A 22,346-nucleotide genomic window follows, 5' to 3' on the forward strand; every position below is an offset into this window, starting at 1 on the left:
TTAACTTCAGATTATTACCACAGGATTTAAAAGTTTACATTGAAACTCTTCATTCAGAGTGCAGCTCTTTTATGTCAGTGAGACTGTCAGGCACAATTTTGAATTTCCCAGCTTTTTTCAACACTCTGACACCTTAATTTACTGAAAGCTTGATTTGTTTTTTGTAAAGAGCATAACCCTTGGCTTGTGTAGTCAGGTGGTCCTTCTGTATAGTCTGTAGTCACTGGAATTGAAGTATAATTTAGGTGTGCAGTTATACACATCTTTTTAAATCAGGAACTTTAATATCTAAACAGATCTCAAAAAGGGCCATTATAATTTTGGCTTCCACTCCAATGTGCAGTCTTAACAGAATGATGAAGGATTAAATAAATGTGGATTTATCACTTGTGGATAGAAATGTCATTTAAATTAGAACTGGTTTAGGAGGGATACTTGTTCTGTTGCTGAATCTGCTGTTCTGGGAATTAAGGACATAAACTGACTGTGCTGGCAATCTGGAGCTGTTAATAAGTAGAACATTTTATTAAATTTTCAAGTAAAAAATTGAATATAATTGTTTTTACCTCATTCCTTAATTACAGGAAGAAATTTTAAATACGTGTGTAGACACTATTAGTTTTGACTTTTCCATCAAGCATTTCCCCAAAGAATTAATTTGTTCTTATTCTTAAATAAAAACTGAAAAGTGGCTCATGCACTGAATTAATTTTATTCAGAAATTTTACAAAAAAAATCTTACACATTTATGTATAAAAATTTAGAAAAATGGTAAATAGACATCTGCCATAAGTGAAGGAAACAAATATCTAGCAGGTACTGACACAAGAAAATTAGAAACCTAGTAATGAATTCAATCTGGACCCACCTGGAAACGTCTTATGTACGTTTATTCTGCAAGTCACCCCATTAACCAAGCTGACTGTTTTCCTTTGTGTTCCTGTATCTGTAACATCCCACACTTTTGCCACCTATTCTGTTCACTTAGTGTGATTATTTTAATAATTACTAACAGCAAGCAGGACAGCAGTTGTTAGATTCTACTAAGAATGTTATTCGCTATCTTCATAAGCAGATCAAATTGTGGCAGACCCATGATGGCAATGGTGAGTTAGTTAAAGAATATAAAGAACTTCCAAATTCCTGGGTATGGTATAAAGTCATTTTCTTAAAACTTACCACATATGCTAGATGCTGAATTAATGGACTTGGAGAAAGAGAGCCAGATCCTCAGCTGATGTAAATCAGCATCGCTTCATTGAAGCAAGCATGGCTTTGCTAACTTTCACTACCTGAGGATCTGACCCAATGGTCTTCTGTGTACACATATAGCCCATATTGATCCCCTGCAACTTATGTGCATCTAGCTAGAATTGTAAGGGCCACCTGAGAAGGGTTTTTGTTTTTGTTTTGTTTTTTTTCCAATTTCAGTGTCCATTCGGTCTTTTGATTCCCTTCTGAGACTTCAGTCAGGCTGGTAGATTTTTGCAATATGAACACCAGCTTCTCAACACCACGAAACATGATATTTGCATCTGTTACCTCAAGCAGAATGGCTGAGAGTCCCTTTTCTAATCTCTTCAGCCATCCTCCAACCCCATAATTTTACATTTTGGGTTTGCCCCATGTTATATGGGGTCTGATCCAAAGCCCACTCAAGTCACAGGAAAGACTTTCTCAGTTGGATTTGGTTCAAGGCGGTAAAGATATTAAATTCCAATAATTTATTATAAGTAATGGTGTTTATTACATCAGAGGAAAATGGAAACTGCACATTTTAAACTTGCAGTTTCCTTCCAGTTCTTCTTCTCATCCCCATCAACAAAAACATCAGGACAGCTGTGTGTCTCCCCCACCATTGGAAGAGCCTTTGGAGGGAAAGGTTTAAAACTGGAGATCCCTGGCCTCTCTCCTGTTTCTGTCCCCACTTTGTGTCTCTGCCATGTCTGGATAGCACAAGGTATTTTTTCTGGCTAGCAGGATAGATAATAAACATGTAGAATGAATACAAAGAATCTTTAAAAGTCTGGAAGATCATAGGAACCCTTCTTTTAGCCTAACTGTTAAGCTTTAGTCAAATATTAAGGTATTCCATGAGCAAAGTTTGGCTATTATTTGCAGACCTTTTAAAAATTCCTTGACTACAGCCTGTACGTTCACAGTGGATACTCACAGTGATCCAAGAAGAAAGAAAAATCTCATTCCATGCAACATATGATTTAAATTTGAAGTTAATTATTTTCAACAAAAACCTTTCCAGATTTATATGCCTAACTTTCATTGATATTTATTCAAAAAGAAGTGAGAGGAGGTCCAATTCTTCTGTATTTGTTCACGCGTAATTCTGACTTCAGAGACACACACTCATACATAATGACTACAGACTTGCATCTATCTGTTTATCCTTTATTTAACCTGGTTATTTAACATTTATATTTCAGTGACACCTTCTATTTAACACATGAACATTACATTGACAGCAGTCTGTGATGTACTGTTAATTTTGTCCCCTGAGACTAGATTTCTGTGTGGAAATTACTGTAACAAAATATATCACCAGACCTTCTCTGTTAGATGAATCTATTTATGGATATTAAATGCCCAGTGATTTTTTTGGGGGATTTTTGTGCCATGAAGAGTTCAGTGTCTAAACAAATGGACTATTGAGCTTATGAGGATTTAGGGAAAAGTTTACACTGGCATTTAAGACACACAAATGTATGAAAATTAGGTTCAATTGTTTTTACCAGCAGCAGAATAAAAGGTTGTTATGGTGTCTTTGTAACAGGCAGCAGAATGTGCTGGAAAGTTGTTTATCTTCCATTCTTCGTTGCCAACTGCTGAAGCACCAGGGAAGCTGAAAAATAGAGATGACAAAAAACTGGTCAATACAGATAAAGAGAAGGTATTGTCTATTTATAGCTTAAAATGAATTGAGAAGAAAATTGCAATGATTTTTGTTAGATTTCTTCAAATAATGGGTTGAATTTCAGTAACGGTGTATTAATGATTCAAGTTTATGAAGTTTGTATGAGTACTTTTGATCTACCTAGCACACATTAATGTTAATTTTAAGTCAGCAACAAAGTGATACTACCCTAAATCACCCCACTCCACCAAATAAATGAAGCCCATACAAGTGAAAAGGCCATTCCTTTTAACTAGAAATTTTAGTTACTGTGTCACCTCAATGCTTTGTTCTCTAGAAACTTATAAAATTAAGTTCTCACTACATTTTGAGCCTGTTTCCTAGAGCACAGATGATGAGCTGGTGGCTGGCATGGGTTTTAGAAGTGATGGCCTAATTCTTTATCTTAACAGTTGAACATCGGTGCCACCTGTACCAGTGCAATGAGTTCTGACATGTCCTAGAATCACACAGTTTGGTAGGCTCTGAGATTCAAAGGTTTCCACCATTATGAGTCAGGCTTCCCAAGCAACAGAAAAGGAATGTGCTATGTATTAAGATTCCAAGTTCATTTGTTCATTTAAGAGACAGGCAAGGAAGTGGCATTTCTTCAGTCTTCTTGCCTCCTTCCTTCCCCCTTCCTCCCCCCCTCCCCCCAAAAAAAGCCATCAAGAAGCAGAGGAACAAAGCTGGGTCTTGCATTCCTCAGTGACAGACACCTTGGTTCTCCCATGACCAGACCACAGCCATGCTCCTCTTTCACAGTGACGTATGCACCAACACCCAACTGTGTATCCTTTCCATTCTCACCCCCATTTAACGCTTACATTTCCACTCCTTCCAACAAAAGTTGGTCTCCACGCAAGTTTTGGTTGTGCCACCAGATGCCTTAGCAAAACTGCCCTCTGTGCTGGTTAATATCCCCTCATATTCCAGGGCCTGTACTTAGCTATAAATTGAGAACTAAATTTTGCTCTGCTACATGCATAAAGTCGCCACTGATTTCAGTGGGAGTTGGGTATATGCAGCTGAAGGCTAAATTAGGGTCTCTAGCAGTTTTCATTCCATCATTTTTAATTTTCATGTAGACAGCTGAATTGTTAACATTATCAACAATAGCTTGAGCTATGTCCAGCGAGAAATTACCATAATTTTAAATTCTCTGCAGATACTTTTCCAGCCTCAGGTGAATTTCTATGAGTCCCTGGCCAGAGATTGTGTGGCTAATGGCTGCTGCGTGAATCTATTCCTCTTCCCAAACCAGTATGTGGATGTAGCCTCGATGGGTCTTGTCACAATGTACACTGGAGGAACTCTTTACAAATACAACAATTTTCAGGTTAGTTCTAACAGATTCTTTAATTGCCAGAGAGTTGCTAGGAATTTACTGTTTTCTTTCCATTATAAAGGTGTACCTCCTACTCTAGCATAAAAAAATGAGTGACGCTGGAGAGACTGTGTGTGTTTCCCCTAGTGGACAGAATGCAAAACTTGGAAATGAGAAGTCTAACTCAAAGGCTTTGAAAAACTTCAGTCTCTTCAATCTCTGAAACCTGCTGGTTACTAACTTAAAATAAATCCTGCTTACCTAACTACATTAAGACATTTGAATTCATTGACTTATAAGCAGATGCAGCAATTACTGTTGAACATCACAAACAAATACTTCTATCCAAAAGGAAATGGGACAGCCTTTGGAAACAAATGAGAATCTAATCATATATTCAAAAAGTTTTGCGTATTTCCAAACATCCGCAGGAGTCACAGCTTTCCAGTAATGTTGCTTATAGGGTGAAATTCATTTCTGTGTAGAGGGGAGCCATATTTGAGAATTTCTGTAGGCAAGAGAGGATTTTCTCTGTGCACAAAATGATTTGAATATTTGTGGGGTTGTTTCTTGTCAAAACAAGCAAGAAAACATACAAAGTGCAAACAGTCCTGTCTGGGGCTTTGAAATGACACCGGTTGTCCACAAAGGGAATATCAGTGCAGCAGCTCAGTAATAGTCGATGGAATGCATCCTGTGGTATCCCTTTTGGGAGTAGAGGAATTCTAAATGTTCAAGATTGTAGAATTTTTGCTATTGAACTGGATGAATCTTGCACATTCTCATTTCTGTGCAAAAGTGAAATGCAGAATATTGCAGATGGCTCATTTTAAAGAGGATAATATTTTATATACACGCCCATTTAACAGAATACGGTATTTTAAAGACTGTATGGCATTTTTTTGACTCTTTGCTGCCATCCAGTGGTAGATGTCAACTTTGGTTTTGATTTGTGTTTTTAGGTACATTCCGATGGTCCCCAATTTCTGAGTGACCTCAGAAAGGACATAGAAAAAAGAACAGGATTTGATGCAATCATGAGGGTTCGCACAAGTACAGGTAACACCCACCCTTTTGGATGAGAATTAACTTGAGTGCACATTTCAGTTTTATGGCATCATATTCATTAGTTCCTGAAGAATAGGATTGTTGAGAACTAACAGATCATAGTATTTTAAATAATAGCATGTTGGAAATTTTGTACAGGTTCTTTCTATGATGCCGTGTATTATTTTATACCTTGAGGGGCACTTTGCTAGAAAGCAGTTTGTGAAGAGTATACACTTTTACATTTGAATATGCAGAGTTCTGCTTGTGTATGAAATTAATCTGCATATACAAATGCGGGTTTTGCTCATAGTACACGTATCTCCAGAGCTAGTGTTTCTGTAAATCACTTCTATCAACTGGTGTATACCCACTCGTTCCCAGGCTTTGTAAAATCCTCTGTTGTAGTCAAAAACTTGTTTTTTCAAATAATTTTTCCTACAAATATAGGGATTCCAGGGCCAGCTTTAAACAGGTCAGGTATCCAGAGGAGCACAAACTTTTCTGTGGATCTTGAAATACAGGACCAGTTCTGCAACAGCTCGTCCTTTGCTCTGGCTCAACTGCCAGATGGAGAGTGTCTTCTGTTACCATGCCTCTTTTTGGCAGTGAAAACAGAAGTGGCCAACTACTAGAGTACTTGAGGCTTCCCAGATGTTAAAGTCACTCTGAGAATGATTGAAAAAATAGTTCCTCTCCCTTCCTGCAGAGCATATTGAACATCAATAAATAATGGGTCACAATCACTTGCAAATGACAAATCAAATTATGTTTTATCGGACTCCAGGTTTCAGGGCTACTGACTTCTTTGGTGCCATTTACATGAACAACACCACAGATGTGGAGATGGCAGCAATAGACTGCGACAAAGCAATAACCGTGGAGTTCAAGCACGATGACAAATTAAATGAAGACACTGGAGCCTTAATTCAGGTAACAAATGTTAGTTCTGTGTCCTTTCATTAAATAACGTGCAGGATTTATTTTTCAGTAATAATAAAATACCTCCCACTCATGGCATGGGTGTAGAGTATTGACTTGAGTCAGGAATAACTTATCTTGTACAAACTCAGTGCTGTCTTGCCAGGGATGTGCTGCCAATTAAGGTTCAGAGGCATGCTTTAATGAACAACAAAGTAGTAGTAATCTGCTATATAATTGTGTTTGTCTATCTGTCCAAGAACTCCTAAATTGTAAGAGCTAGGCCCACCATATTTGGTATCCTCTTATCTTAACTTAAAGCAAAGTCATGGTTGGTTTGTGCACACACCCTCAGATTCATATAGGGATGCATAATATACCATACAGAAAAGAGACAATCATCAGGCAGGTGAAAGGGACTGGCTGTGCCCTCCCTCTGGGACTGCCCCAGACCCTGGCCTTCTACTCCCCAGGCACCCTTTAGGGATGGCGAAGCGGTAGGAAGCCTGCAGCTCCCCCATTCCAATTAATAGGGGGACATGGCTGGCTGTTTCCCCTTGTCAGGAGCAAGAGGAAAGTGCAGTTTGCTCTGTTCCTTCTCTAACTGGGGAACTAGGAGGCAGATGAACTTGGACTGCCCCAGTCCAGGCACATGCTGGAGCTGTAGTGGCCATAAGAAGCACTTCTTACCTGGCCCCAAGCTACTACAATGAGAGAGGGCTGGGGTAGTCTTCTCTCACTGGGGCAGCCTGCATACTGAACCCCTCATCCCAGCCCCACCCCAGGGAAATGATTTAAATGAAGAACAAAAAAAACTGGGAGGGGTGCATATCCCCTGGCTGGAGCAGTCCAGGTTCATCTGCCCCTGGCTCCCCAGCCAGAGTGGAGAATGGAGCAAACTGCACTCCATTGATGAGGGGCACCCAAAATGCCAGCTAAATCTTCTATTGATATTAATAGAGTGCACCTCTTCCATCTGAGGATCTCAAAGTACTTAAGTCCCACAACTCTTCTTTGAGGTAGGTAAGCAGCATCTCCGTTTTATAGCTGGGTAGAGGGCGATTCATGGAATGAGATCCTGTTCACCATAAGTAGAGAAGGTAGAATCTGGCTGTAAATGACACTGTGACTAGCTGGCCACATAAAGCCAGGGAATTAAGTTCCCCATAAACTTCTGCCAGTGCAACATTTATGCAAACACTTCCCAATATGTTGACTTGCCTCATAGTTGTGTTGGGCACAATTGGGGACTCAGTTGAAACTTCTGAAATCCATTTCATGTTTGACTTCAGCTTGTGTGAATCCTAGACTTCAGACATGAAATTCAAGGTGTGAATTCATTGTTGTGCCAACACCCTACTCACTTCTACGTGTTTCAGTACTAAAGAGGTAAACATTTCTGTAGATTCAGATTACTTTGTGTGAAAGCTAGATTATTTTAATTACGGATTTTTTAGAAAAGTTTATAAAATAACTTTAGGGTTTATTTTTAAAAATATTTCTCATTCTTAAAAAAATCCGTATAGAAGTACTCTCTATTGCATGTGTAGTTTATCGTCTCTCTAACTCAATGTAATTCAATTTTTATGTGGAAACCATTATTAACAATCAGCAACTAGGCTTATCTGTGAACATATACAAACATTGGGCCAACTTAATTCAATAAACTCTTCAGTTTCTTTGCTATTTCTCTGTTGGCAAGGGTAAGGTTTGGTCCTACACTTCCTCTGGAGAAGAGGCACAGAGCTCCTCTCCAGTGCCTGGAGAGCTCTTCTCCCAGGATCCACAAGCTTTGGGCAACCACATGGAAACCTCTTGCCCAAGCTCACAACTGCCTGCATCACAACTCCTGGAGAAGCCCCTCTCCTGCTCACAAAAAGTTCTATAGCACAGAGGTGGAAACTGTAATATGTGAGGTTGTACTTCAAGTTGAATTGGGGGAGTTTTGTTGCGTGTCTTTTTATGTAGTCTAACTCTCCTGTTCAACTCCACCCCCTTGCCAGACAAGGCCTCTTCCTTACCTGGATCTACAGGCATTCATGGAAGTAGTGGGGGAGCATGGATGCACATCTAATGCACAAGAAATTAAATAGTTTTGAGTGCTCTGCTAACCAAGGCTGATGTCATCGATGCTCATGGTTTAGAACCAAAGTTAACAGGTGTTCCCAATAAAATGGGGATATTCTTGGAAATTTAAATTTAAAGATTGATTAGGGTTCAGAATTTTCTGCTGTTAAAGTTATTAGTGATGACTTTGATAGTTACATGCCTTAGAAGGATGCATCTCTCAATGAGTAATTGTCACCAGTTATAACTGCTTATTCATGACTTTTCTTTTTAACCCCCAGAAAATGATAGATTATGATCTTCGAAGCTAAGCCACAAAATTACCTAAACTGTTATTTTTTTGCTCTTTCTTCTGTCAAGCTCCTAGAAATCTAATGTATGATTCAGTAGTTAATCCTTGGGTAAATACAGTTCATAAAACATAACAGGCCTTGGTATGTGTGAAATCATTTCCTAGGGCATAGTACAATATTGACATTGGATGTACATTCCTTGTAGAGTAATTTTAACATCTCCATTTCAAATGGGAGTTGTTCATTAAAGGTCTGATCAAGGCACACTGAAGTCAATGCACTTTTTCTATTTATTTTAGAGGGCTTTGGATCAGGCCCATCAATAATAAAACAATGACAATTTCATTCAGATTGCGAAAAGCATTACTGGGTACAATATTTAGATGAATATGGTTCAGGAAATATGTCTGACAAAAAGAAATCCTGTTCTCAATTCCTTTCTTATTTTATATCAGTTTCCCTAAATACTAGTGCCACATTTAAACAACATAAAATTGGATTCTAGTGCAATGATAAAAAACTCTCGAATACAGCTTAACTTTATGCGACTGCGTTATTAATCTTTTCTTCATATTCTTTTCCTTCCTCCCTTTATTTTTATTATGTGATGACAGCAATAACGTGTTGTGTTGAATAGTTGTTAGATAGTTTTCTCCCTATTGTGTGGACTGTGTGTTCATTTACATTTACTTGCTGAACTGTTTTCTTTAATAAAGTTTTTCAAAATGTAAACGGCTAAAATCTTGTGACTTTTTAAAACAAAGTTGCTGCCAGTTCTTGCTGTTTTCCAATGATGTCATCTGTCTATGGCACTGAGACCAGCAAGTTTTTTAATCACTCATGTTGTTGCTGTGTAAATTTTGAGATGAATTGTTTCTTTGATGGGTTTATATATCTATGTCTTTACATTGTGACTGTTGAGGAAATTGTTCCTATAGCTCATTAATATCTGATGAACGTAGCTAGTCCATCCTCACATACGGCATCTGTCATTGTTGTTGCATGTTGGAATTGTGAAGACCAGTTAGTATAAAACTAAAAAATCCATTAAAGTAAACTGTAGTGAAAACTAAAACTGTTCTTATCATTGCAGTTTGCTGTACTTTACACTTCGATAAGTGGGCAAAGACGACTTCGCGTACACAATATTGGCTTAAACTGTAGTTCCCAGTTAGCAGATCTCTACAAGAGTTGTGAAACTGATGCACTTATAAACTTTTTTGCTAAATCAGGTACATTTATGAACTCCCACTTATTTTTGCTTTAGAAAAAAAATTATACATAGGAAACATGATTCTCCTCTAACTTACGCTGAAAAACTGAAGTCAGTGAAATCAATGGATTTACATCAGCATACAATACAGAAGAGATTCAAGACTGTATGTTTTTCAAGAAGCAGAGTTGTTTGTATCTGGAATATACTTAGACAAAATTTGTATAGTACTGATTTATTTGAAAGTCAGGCAGCTGAAACAGATACTAATTTAAAATAGCTGCAGAAGCAATGTGACTTTCTTTAACATTGTATGCAGGTTTTATGTCTAATTTAGAACAGTAGTCAGCAAGTGATCAAGCATGATTTATTGTTGAATCCTGGAGACTGGTGGTGGAGTGGGGTTGCTAAAGCAGGCTTCCTGTCTGCCCTGACCCTACCCTGCACCTGAAGTGGCCAGCATGTGGTCCGAAGGGAGGCCAGGGGGTCTCTCCACAGGGCTCTGCAAGCATTGCCCCTGCAGCTCCCATTGGCTGTGAATGGGGAACTGTTGCCAATGGGAGCTGCAGGGGGCAGTGCCTGAAGAGAGAGGCAGCATGCGGAGTATATGCCAGCCACAGGGGTGCATTGGCCTCTTTCGGGAGGGTGTGGGGCTTAGCAGCAGCCCTGCTTCACTGCTACCATAGCTGGGAGCTGACATCTTAAACCTTCTCCCAGAGCCTGCACTTCATACCCCCTACTCCAGCCCTGGCCACCCCTCCCGCAGACAGCTCCCAATAGCCCCCCTGCACCCAAATGCTTTTCCAGAGTCCTCAGCTCCAGGCCATACTCCCTCCCAAACCCCTGGCTCAGCCTGGTAAAAGTGAGTGAAGAATGGGGAGAGTGAGTGGGGCAGGACTTCAGGGAAGGAATGGGATCCTTGGTTGCCCTTTAATTTAAAACAAAAATCTTAGGTGTAAGAAGGTTGGAGACCACTGCTTTAGGATGACCTTTTCCTTTATTTTGTAATTGCAGCTTTCAAAGCCATTTTAAGCCAGCCCTTGAAGACAGTCAGAGAGATCCTGGTGAATCAGACTGCTCGTATGCTGGCATGTTACAGAAAGAATTGTGCCACCCCATCTACAGTAAGCCAGGTAAAATGCAGTCCAAGGAAAATGCTCCATATTGGAGTTTGTACTAGAGTTAAATAACTTGCATTACAACAGCTGTGATGTCAGATGAAAATTTCAGAGCAAGGTTTAATTTCCTTTCATCCTGAATAATTTCTCTTTTTTTTAAGAAAAGCAGTGATTGATTATAAGAAGAGTTATGAAAGTGCACTGGTATTTCTCACTGTATCATATTTTACTTACTACAACACTTTGTAACACACTAACCCTACTTTTTGTCCTATGACTACAGAGGTGCTAATGGACCATACTATCTTGAATGATCCATTAGAATACTTGTTAAATTCTATTTGACCTTGTATTAGCTGTGAGGCACTAAATACCTTTCCCAGAACTGAAGAACAGCTCTTTGTAGGGAAAGCCCATCTCTCCCCATGTCATTATGTATTTAGCAAATATGCTAACTATAGAGCAATATGTAGATGAGGAGCGAAGTGCATTCTCTAGTTTGGATGTTCTTTAATATTGCCAGCCAAGGAGCAACTAGTCTAAAAGGGCTTTCCGCAAATCCTTGTATCTTGTTTGTAGTTTCCACCAGGGGGTTAGTACCAGTGTAGTAACCAGCCACACTCTGGAATTGAATCCAGATTAAATGAAATGCTACTTTAACTTGTAAAAAGAAGACTCATACTTTTCACAATACTGCATGGTGGTCTACTCTGAAGGTAAAGTAGTGATTAGTCAGGACACCTGTGGCATGTTTGTTTGCTTTAAATGCCTTTTCTGTATAATAATACCTTTAGGATATTTATGCCTTTACAGTGTGATCTACTTGAATAGGCATAGGAGTGGGGATTCAAGAGCTGGATTCTGTTCCTGGTGCCCCCACTGGCCTATTGGGTGACCTTAGGCAAGTCACTTAATAGCTCTGTGCCTCAGTTTTCCCATCTAAAGAAGGATATTTTACATTATTTCCATTACATAATTAACATCTTTTTTTTCCTTCCTTGAAGAGGAACCCAGCAATTTATTGGAGTGATGATTATACTGAGTAATAAAATTATAATTGTTAGTTTATTTTGTTAAGTTACTCGGTGCCCATTCAAGCATAAAGGATATTTGTAACCACACTGGCATTTTAAATGTTAATTGTTTTAAGTTGATTTACAACAGGCTGATGTTTTATTGTGAGCATCACATTTTCATACTGAATAAAATACAGGACTATGTAGCACTTTAAAGACTAACAAGATGGTTTATTAGATGATGAGCTTTCGTGGGCCAGACCCACTTCCTCAGATCAAATAGTGGAAGAAAATTGTCACAGCCATATATACCAAAGGATACAATTAAAAAAAATGAACACACATGAAAAGGACAAATCACATTTCAGAACAGAAGCGGGATGGAGGGGGGGGAAGGTAAATGTCTGTGAGCTAATGATATTAGAGGTGATAATTGGGGAAGCTGTCTTTGTAATGGGTAAGATAATTAATGTCTTAGGTTTAAACAAAGTGTAAAGTGTCAAATTTAAGCATGAATGACAGTTCAGAAGATTCTCTTTGAAGTGTGGTGTGAAAAGGTCTTTGAAGCAGGATGCAGGTACTCAAGTCGTTGAGACAATGTCCTTTCTGGTTGAAATGGTAAGAAACTGTTTTTTCTTTGTGATCCTGCCTAATATCTGTTTTGTGGGCATTGATCCTTTGGCGAAGTGTCTGAGACGTCTGTCCAACGTACATAGCAGACGGACACTTTTGACACATGATAGCATAAATTATATTTTTGGATGCACAGGAATATGTGTTCTTGATCTTGTATCCTTTGGCATATATGGTTGTGACAATTTTCTTCCACCATTTTTATACTGGTACACCAAGATGTTGCATTGTGTGCTCAAATAGGAATGTAAGCAACTACTCACTTCCCCTCCCCCCCTTGCTGCCTCTATCAGTCTGGGGGCAGGGGAGGGCGAAGAGGAGCTAGTGCTGGGGAGAACCGGTTTAAAAATTGGCTCCCTCCCCCCCAGCACCGTCTTTGCGGGGGGCAGGTGAGGCAGAGGAGTAGTGGAGATCCAGTGCCAGCCGGGAATCAACTGATTCCCTGCTCGCGTCCAGTCACAGATGTTGCACCTCTGCTTTTTAAATGTATTAAGAGTTGGCAGGAAGCTAACCCCACTGAGCCCCCCCCCCCCCCAGTTATCGACTAGTCAATTACAGTAACTTTAACATCCCTCTGTCTAAGGGTACGTCTAGAGGCATGTAGATTAGGCTACCATACATAGTAAAATGAAGCGGCGATTTAAATAATCGCTGTTTCATTTAAATTTACATGGCTGCCGCGCTGAGCCAACAAAGAGCTCTGGTGACAGTGGCATGTAGTCTAGACCAGGCATGTCCAAAGTCCGGCCCGCGGGCCAATTGCGGCCCGTGTTCCGGTTTAATACGGCCCCACAGGTAATTTGGCAATATCTATCTTTTATGGCCCCCAACGAATCCATACGTATTGAGATGAATACATTGTAAAATCTCAGTTAATGTCAGTTGGTCTAAATCAGTTATAAATATATTTGGACACAACATGTATACTTGGTGTTATGTTCCTGTTCATATTTTTTGAACTTAAAAGTTGACAGACAACTTTTATTACCAATAATATGTAATGTACTTTACAATGTTCCTGACATATATTTCAGCTTCCTGGATTTTTTTTTTCATCTGGCCTTCAGATATGAAAGGCAGAATGATTTAACTCCTGTTTAGATTTGTCATCCATGTGATGAAATGAAAAGTATGCCGTTTGCAATAAACGTTGCATAAAATAGTTAATTTGCATTTAATTTTAATGGTTCAAAGAATGTCAGGCAAAATGGTCGGCCCTTACGCATGTTCACTTCATCAAATCTGGCCCTCTTTGAAAAAAGTTTGGACACCCCTGGTCTAGACGTACCCTATGTGCACATTAGAATGACATTCTGCTCTCATTATGCCTTCAGGTGCTGGTCTGTTTACTATTGACGTAATATCATTCTCCATCCTCCTCTTACAAAACTGGGAGAGGAAGAAGCTCAAGTAACTTCTGCATTTTGTTAGTGCTTAATTACTGACTCTAAATACTTATCTTTGCGATTTCTTTGCAAGCAGCTGCTTCAGATAGTCCTGAGTCAGCTAAAATAACACTAATTATTTCATAATTAAAATATCTTAAAAATAAATGGTAAAAGATTGTTTAGGAGAAGCTTAGAAATTCAATCCATTGAGTATATTAAATAAGATCTTTATCTTTCAGCTTATCCTTCCTGATGCGATGAAGGTGCTGCCAGTTTATATTAATTGTTTATTAAAAAACTGTGTGCTAGTTGGCAGACCAGAAATTCCAACAGATGAAAGAGCTTATCATAGGCAGTTGGTCATGTCTATGGATGTTGCTGATACCCAGTTGTTGTTCTATCCACAGCTTCTTCCAATTGTAAGTATACATTAATAGTGAATTTTTTTCTAGTGGGGAAACTGTTTTTATGGGGTTTCAGTAAAAGTGATTCTTGGCTCAGACATGCAGAATTAAATTATCTGACTATGTGTATGTGCACAAAGTGTTTGTTTTGTATTGAGTGTTTCCATGTTGTAGAGGTACTGTCTTGCTTTTGTTGCTACATGTAGTCTTCAGCTGATCAAGCAGATTGAAATTTCAGTCTGAAAATGACTTGAGAAAGTTACTAACCAGAAAAAATAACTCCACAGCAACTGAGGACAATGAGACTGCATATACACAGACATAATCACTTTAACAAACTATCTAGACATTTGGGGCAAAGAGTGGATGCTTTTGTTTTGCTCAATATTGTGCTAACCTTGCTGAATTGTTTTCTTCATGTTATTTTTTTCTAATTCAGTATTAAATGATGCTAACATTGTTAATTAACAGTTTTATTGGCATTTTAAAGAATTCCTGAATTAGAGGTAGTAAAAGATGACTATAGTCCACTTATGCACAGGAAGTTCTGTCTTTCAGAAATAATTAGCATGAGCAGAAGTATCAGAGGGGTAGCCGTGTTAGTCTGAATCTTCATAAACAACGAGAAGTCCTGTGGCAGCTTATAGACTAACAGATTTATTGGAGCATAAGCTTTTGTGGACAAAGACCCACTTTGTCACATAGGATCATAGAGCTGGAAGAGACCTCAGAAGGTCATCAAGTCCAGCCCTCTGCCCAAGGCAGGACCAATCCCAACTAAATCAACCCAGCCAGGGCTTTGTCAAACAAACTTAAAAACCTCTAGGGATGGAGATCCCATTTCTTCCCTAGGTAACCCATTCTAGTGCTTCACCACCCTCCTAGTGAAATAGTTTTTCCTAATATCCAACCTAGACCTCCCCCACTGTAACTTGAGACCATTGCTCTTTGTTCTGCCATCTGTCACTACTGAAAACAGCCTCTCTCCATCCTCTTTGGAACCTCCCTTCAGGAAATTGAAGGCTGCTATCAAATCCCCCCTCACTCTTCTCTTCTGCAGACTATACAACCCCCTGAGCCTTTCCTCGTAAGTCATGTGCTTCAGCCCCCTAGTCATTTTGGTTGCCCTCTCCAGTCCTTTCTATAGTGGGCGACTCAGAACTGGACACAATACTCCAGGGCTGTGTCTAGACTGGCCAGTTTTTCCAGAAAATCTGGCCAGCTGTCTACACTGGCCACTTGAATTTCCGCAAAAGCACTGACTTCCTACTGTAAGAAATCAGTGCTTTTTTGCGGAAATACTATGCTGCTCCCATTCATGCAAAAGTCCCTTTTGAGCAAAAGTTTTGCGCAAAAGGGCCAGTGTAGACAGCTCAGATTTGTTTTCCGCAAAAAAGCCCCGATCGTGAAAATGGCGATCGGGGATTTTTTGCGCAAAAGTGCCTCTAGATTGGCCACAGACGCTTTTCCGCAAGAAGTGCTTTTGCGGAAAAGCATCCGTGCCACTCTAGACGCTCTGTTCCGAAAATTCTTTTAACGGAAAAGTTTTCCGTTAAAAGCATTTCCGGAAAATCATGGCCGTCTAGATGTAGCCTTAGTGTATTCAAAGTAGGGATGTAAGTGACTAGTCAACTAGTGACTTGACTAGTGGCTTCCCCCACCCTTGTTGCCTCTATCAGAGACAGTAAGGGGTGGGGGGAGCCGGCTTAAAAGTCAGTTTGCCCCTTCCCCCATGAAGACAGTGCTGAGGGGGAGGCATAGTGAGGGACCGAGCGCAAGCAGGGAATAAGCTCTTAATACATTTAAAGAGCAGGGTTAACTCCTGTAGTTTTCCCCTCTTATCGAGTAATCGATTTAACACAATTTAACATCCTTAAATCAAAGTTGTCTGCTTGCATCAGTGATTAAGTTTTTACCACTGCCAGCTTTGCAGAGGCAGTACAACTATGAGAACAATGAGCTGAGTACTTTGCTTGCAAATCATTGACAGGATTGTTAACTAAATTCCAGTCAAAATTGTGCAACCCAGATGTCTCTGATTAAGACAGCAAGGCACATCAATATAGTACAAGAGTAGTCTAGCAAACTCTTTGGCTGTGTCTAGACTGGCAAGTTTTTCTGGAAAACCAGCCGCTTTTCCAGAAAAACTTGCCAGCTGTCTACACTGGCTGCTTGAATTTCCGGAAAAGCACTGACTGTCTCATGTAAGATTGTCAGTGCTTTTCCGGAAATACTGTGCTGCTCCCGTTCGGGCAAAAGTCTTTTTCTGAAAGACTTTTGTGCAAAAGGGCCAGTGTAGACAGCACAGTACTGTTTTCCGCAAAAAGCCCCGATCGCAAAAATGGCAATCGGGGCTTTTTTTTTTTTTGCGGAAAAGCGCATCTAGATTGGCCACGGATGCTTTTCCGCAAAAACTGCTTTTGCGGAAAAGCATTCTGCCAATCTGGACGCGCTTTTCCGAAAATGCTTTTAACAGAAAAGTTTTCCGTTAAAAGCATTTTCGGAAAATCATGCCGGTGTAGACGTAGCCTTTGGCTTAAGGAATCTATCAGGGGCAGTGATGTTTGAGCCAGAAAGAACACAGAGTCTTCCAAAACTTAGATTGAGAAAACTGGAAAGGAGTAATTGAGAGATAATAAATGTATGATCTAAAATGCCATTTTTTCATAGCTACACTGAAAAAGGAAATTGCACATTAAGAAGCTTCTTTATAGGACTTTTAGGGCATGTCTATACAGCGGTGGAACTCGAGTTAAGGTACACAACTTCAGCTACATCAGTTGCTTAGCTTAAGTCAGAATAGCTTAATTTGGCTTTTGACACTATCTACACAGCAGGAAGAGCACTTTTCCTCCGACTTCCCTTACTCCTCGTGAAACAAGGGTTACAGAAGACACAGTAAGAAGTCCTCCAGTGCAGATGCATGCTCTGTTACTCTGAAATAGTGCTGCTGTGTAGATGTACCCTTTGTAAATTTAGCTACACTAAAAGACTGGCAGAATTCACAACTCTTCTTCCCCTTATCCTACAGCACACTATGGAAGTAAAGAGTGATGCTTTCCCGATGGCTGTCCGTTGCTCAGAGGAACGTCTGTCTGAAGGAGGAGTATTCTTCTTGGCAAATGGGCTAAATATGTTCTTGTGGCTGGGAGTCAGTGCCCCCCCAGAACTTATTCAAGGGATCTTTAATGTGCCATCCTTTGCACACATCAGCACAGAGGCGGTGAGTACATTGGCATGGAGGGGACAGGACTGGTCTGCAGAAAACTTATATAAATGGGAAGTGGTACAATAGTTACACTACTGAGACCATAACTTGAATAGAAAGGAGAGTGTAGGTAGTCCAGTCAGTGGCTCTTACTTTACCCCTCCAGGGGCCAGTAGCATAGGGGATGTGGCTGGGGAAAGAGATCCTTTTTGCCCCCATAATTCCCAGCGGCTGTAACAGCCACTTGGATACACTGGCCACCAGTGCAGGTAAGAGCACCTAAACTGTGCTGGATGATGACCAGCTCAACACAAAGTGATCAAAGGAGCACAGAAGACCACCTTCTGGCACTACCATCTCAATTCAGCTGATGCTCTATCCCCCCATTGGTAGTAAAGTCACCTTAACCTCTACATTTCCTTATGAGACACTAAGACACAATGCTAGATTTGCAAGGGCTAACACTAACCTGCAACTTCAAATGCTAGTTCACAATCCAACTTATTTGCATTATTAATAGAGGAAAGGCACCAAGGACAGCTTCAGAACTTCTCTCAAGAGAAAAGTAATCCCATCAAATGACAGACTGAAATAATTTGGCATTGTGGTGATGGGGCAGGAGCACAGCATGCTGGGCTGGAGCACACTTGCTAAAATCTGACTACAGTTCCACCACACTGCTGCTACATCATCTAGACTCTCTCTTCCCCCCCCCCCCCCCCCCCAACCTATTCAGAGCCTGGAAACCATCCAAATATGGTTCAAGTCTTCCCAGTACCCACAGGGCAAAGTACTCACTGCACAGCAATTGCACCTGCTCTGCTTGTGCAGTTTTACTACTAGTATTTAGTAGTAGAGAGCCCTGCAGAGAACCTCAACTTTTCCATGAATTTATCCTGAGCAAAAATGCTACATATTTGTTCATGGTGACAAAGTACATTTCCTATTCAGTGCCATCGAGGGTATTACTTTTGAAATTGCCTCCAATAGCATGAACCAAAAAAAGTATCACACAGTATAGGCAGAGTTAAGACAAAAGTGAAAAATGTTAGCTCTGAACTTCCCCTCTCATGACAACACTGTTCTATTTATCTTTGAATAAATGCCATTACGTTGCATATAATTGCCATGGGTTGAGTATTTAAATAACTTCCGTGTTAGTTGTCCCACTGGAAAGCTGATATTTCATTGAAGGCATGCAGTTGAATTCATCTGCATAGATCTGGCCATTGGTATATCTTCCTGTTTGAAATGGGAATTGGTTACACCTTTCCACAATCAAAAAGTATAATTTTATTAGGTCTCTGAAAGCCTTTCCTACAAAACATATACACAGCCCTCTTAATGTTCTTAGTCACTAATGTTATCATTAACCCTTCAAATGATGTGTGTAGCCATATAACCACTCATCTTGTAATTCTGTTAGACTCTACTCCCTGTAGCGGACAATCCCTACTCAAAGAAGCTCAGATCAATAATGGATTACATCCAGAGCAAAAGGCCTTACACCATGAAGGTAGGCGAGAAAAAAAATTGTGTTTTGTTTTTTTTGTTTTTTTTTCAAGTAACTCATCAAGTCAGAATTCTTGTCCATGAAAAATACTTGTGCAGTGCTGGCTTTGCAGGATTGGCACCTTTGTTCAGGTTATAAGTTTCCAGTCAAAGGGTCCCCTGTCCACAAATCCTTCTAACTGCATGGGCTTTTGACTTACTCAGGCCTTTCCCCTGATCCAGGGCATGCTGATGATTAGTCTATTTTTTTCTTGCTGGGTAAGAATTGTAGCTCTTGTCCAGAGGGAGTTCCATTCTGCTTCCACTGCTGTCTACATCAGTTTTACTATTGATTTAAATAGTAGCAAAGTCAGGCAGATATAGCACACTTTCCGTAAATGCCACAATAAAGCTGTAAAAGCTGGTAAAAGTCTCCCCTGCTGGTAAATACTCAGCAAATCAAGCAGTTCACTTGCAGTAATTAAAAAAAAAAAAATCAATCTGGTGTTTTGAATGGGCTTGCATGTGAACTGAACAGACGCGGATTGATTTAGGGCAAGATCAAAAAATGGGTGCTTAGGCTGTTCCACAATACTAACACATTGTAGGATAGTACTGCAGACACTAAGTCACCATGAAGGTTATACTATTACATCCAAACTGTGCATGCACTGAAGCTTATGAAGATGTAGTAGTATGAATTGCACATGGCAGCCTTACCTCCCAGTGTACATAGGTGCTTGTGCAGCCCTCATGGTCATTTTTAGTAAGCTGGCTGGATCAGTTAGTCTGGGGGTGTCTGAGTTACACACACTGTACTCCCGCAGAATAGTTGGTAGTGCTAAACTCATTGGAGAGTGTAAGTTAAATGTATTGGAGACCCTATTTTCAGATCAATAGTTTTAACAAAAGCTTACTATATCCTGAATAATCAATATTTCTCATTCCAGCTGCAAATAGTAAAGCAACGAGAACAGGCAGAGATGCTTTTTCGACAATACCTGGTGGAAGACAAAAGTGTTTACGGTGGAGCTTCTTATGTCGATTTCCTATGCTGTGTCCATAAAGAGATCTGTCAGTTGCTTAACTAAAGGAAGCTAGACATATACTTCATCAGATATTCCTTGCATTTGTAAGAGGGACTTTTCATTTGGTGACTAACTCCAAATAGTGCTTTACTAAACTTTTCCTAATCTACTTTTTGTACAGTTTCTAACTTCACATATTAGTGCTCATTTTGAGTATGTAGTCAACCTTATTAATATGTAGAATAGGAAATTCTGCACTCAGGTATAAATCTTTTAGGAGGGTCTCTAAAGAGTGTCTGCTAACTGAAAGATGAAAATCTTGCTAAGCTGAAACCAGATATGTAGGAAATATAACCTATTCATGGAACATTCCAATATTCTCAATTATCCAATTGATTTTTTGCTATATATTTACATTTTAATCAACTTAATTAAACATGGAAAAAGTGCAAGTGAATAAAAATCCAGTTTGCAATATGTTCAAGGGGGCTTCTGCAGTGAGTTCCCTTTTTGGTTAAACTTAAAAACCTAACAAAACATGTAGATAATCTGAAGAAGTGGGTTGTGCCCATGAAAGCTCATGATACCATCTACATGTTTTGTAAGTCTCTAAGGTGCTACATGACTAGCTGTTGTTTACGTTTTTCCAGTTAGTCTGTAACTCAGCTACCCCCTCAACCTTTTTTGGTTATCGTTGTGTGGGGCAGCTGGAGATGTTTTATGGTCCCTTAAAATATCTAGAGCTAATCCTGGCTCACCTTCCAGTATGAAGCAAGTTGTTCAGGTAGCTTGTCCATGTCCAGAAAACAATCACCACAAAATGCACTACTTGTCTTAGGCTTACATGGCTCTTTCTTCCCCCATGAATCATGGCACTTCATACTGAACTACTAGCTCTGCACTAGTTAAAGAGAAAAGGTACACATGCCAGTCCTACTCTGGAACAGCTTATATGCAAGACTACAGCCTTCTTTAAAACACTTCACTAAAAGGTTTACCATAGGAGTGCATTAATAACGGTGATCTAGGCTAACTTTGCACAGGGTGAGAGTGGAAAGTGTTGTCCAGGACATCCTTGCTGTTAAACAGGTAAGGCTTCAGAAGTGACATAGGGTCAATACTGAAGTTTTGATATTTGTTTCAGATGACCTGGCTCTGTATATAAGTGAGACAGGGTGCAATGGGCTACCTCCAATGACTTACATCCATGTGTGGATAGTCAAGGCTACAGCAGTAAAAAGTCCATCTATAGCTAGCCCCATCTCTTTGGTTTCCCATTATGCTCAGGAAATATATACATGACAGAAGTTGGCCCATGAAAACCGCAGTAATAAATACAACAAAAACTACCCTCGATTTGGTGGATACATTTCTCTGCCCTTATGAATCTTTTCTTTAATAACTGTAAAATGAGTCATTTACTACATACTTCAACAATAGTAAATTTGGCCTACTTCCTATAAAAAGGTTTCTAATTCTGAAAATGTAACTATATTACATCTAATTCAATATAATATTATAATCCTTATTCACCAACTGGAATATTCATTGATTTTAACTTAAGAAAAATCTGCAATATGGTCTAAATATGTATCTTTTTGGAACTTCAAGGACTATAAGCACTTAATTTAACCAAAGGTCACATATGATGCTGGAAGTAACATTGTTATTTATTTACATACCAGTTATGTATTTCTGTGATGATTTGATTTAATTCAAAGACATTTGCTTTTAAAAAAACCCAACCTAGATCACTGATTGGTATCAAAGGCAATGGCTAAAAGACTAAAAGGCAGTTTAAGTTTTCTATTGATTACATTTTCCTCATATGAAACTGTTACTGCATTAAATACAAGAGAAGAACATAATGATAAAGCTCACCTGCAGAGCTTGTCTCAACAACTTGGAACTCTCTCTGCACAAACACCATGGAAGGAAAGCAAACAGCCCTCAAAGTGTGATAAACTTCAGAAGCCTGAAAAAAATTGTGCCTTTTAAAAAAATATATTTTAGCATGTCAAGTAAATTAAAAGATGATGTAATGTTGTTGGTTCAAGTGGATACAAAGAGTTCAGAGCTCTCTTGACCAAGCTGGGGTATTCCAAAGGACATAGATGAAATTCAACTGGCAACTAAATCTGTTATTTCTTCACATAGCTGAAAATTTGTATAAGAGGTTTGTAGCTATTCCAATTCAGTGTACATTATGAATTACACCAGCAACTTTTGAAAAAATGTAAACAAATGTTTATTAAATATCATTACTATCGTGTGTTATTGATCA

The 22,346-nt window shown here is 39.4% G+C and overlaps 1 protein-coding gene and 1 long non-coding RNA gene across 3 annotated transcripts in view; one reads left to right on the top strand and one right to left on the bottom strand.

Moving 5' to 3' along the window:
* SEC24D (SEC24 homolog D, COPII component) overlaps positions 1–22,334 on the top strand; it is a 97,221-nt gene extending 74,887 nt beyond the window's left edge. Inside the window, exons 14-23 of the mRNA XM_006112609.3 lie at positions 2,789–2,905; positions 4,077–4,247; positions 5,198–5,294; positions 6,070–6,215; positions 9,657–9,795; positions 10,791–10,909; positions 14,171–14,350; positions 17,367–17,558; positions 18,970–19,059; positions 19,985–22,334. Coding sequence (XP_006112671.3) covers positions 2,789–2,905; positions 4,077–4,247; positions 5,198–5,294; positions 6,070–6,215; positions 9,657–9,795; positions 10,791–10,909; positions 14,171–14,350; positions 17,367–17,558; positions 18,970–19,059; positions 19,985–20,125 — 1,392 coding nt within the window. The 3' untranslated portion in view covers positions 20,126–22,334. The remainder of the gene's footprint in view (positions 1–2,788; positions 2,906–4,076; positions 4,248–5,197; positions 5,295–6,069; positions 6,216–9,656; positions 9,796–10,790; positions 10,910–14,170; positions 14,351–17,366; positions 17,559–18,969; positions 19,060–19,984) is intronic.
* On the bottom strand, positions 2,728–3,518 carry LOC142829570 (uncharacterized). Of its 2 annotated transcripts, none has more exons than XR_012904093.2 (2): positions 3,234–3,518; positions 2,728–2,857 (listed from the first exon to the last, which is right to left on the bottom strand). It is a non-coding gene; the product is annotated as an uncharacterized LOC142829570 (long non-coding RNA). The 2 variants fall into 2 exon arrangements; XR_012904094.2 differs by having other exon boundaries at positions 3,231–3,518.
* Positions 22,335–22,346: the final 12 nt, after the last annotated feature.

Source organism: Pelodiscus sinensis, chromosome 4 (genome assembly GCF_052426305.1).
Source record: "Pelodiscus sinensis isolate ZL-2025 chromosome 4, ASM5242630v1, whole genome shotgun sequence".
Lineage (NCBI taxonomy): Eukaryota > Metazoa > Chordata > Testudines > Trionychidae > Pelodiscus > Pelodiscus sinensis.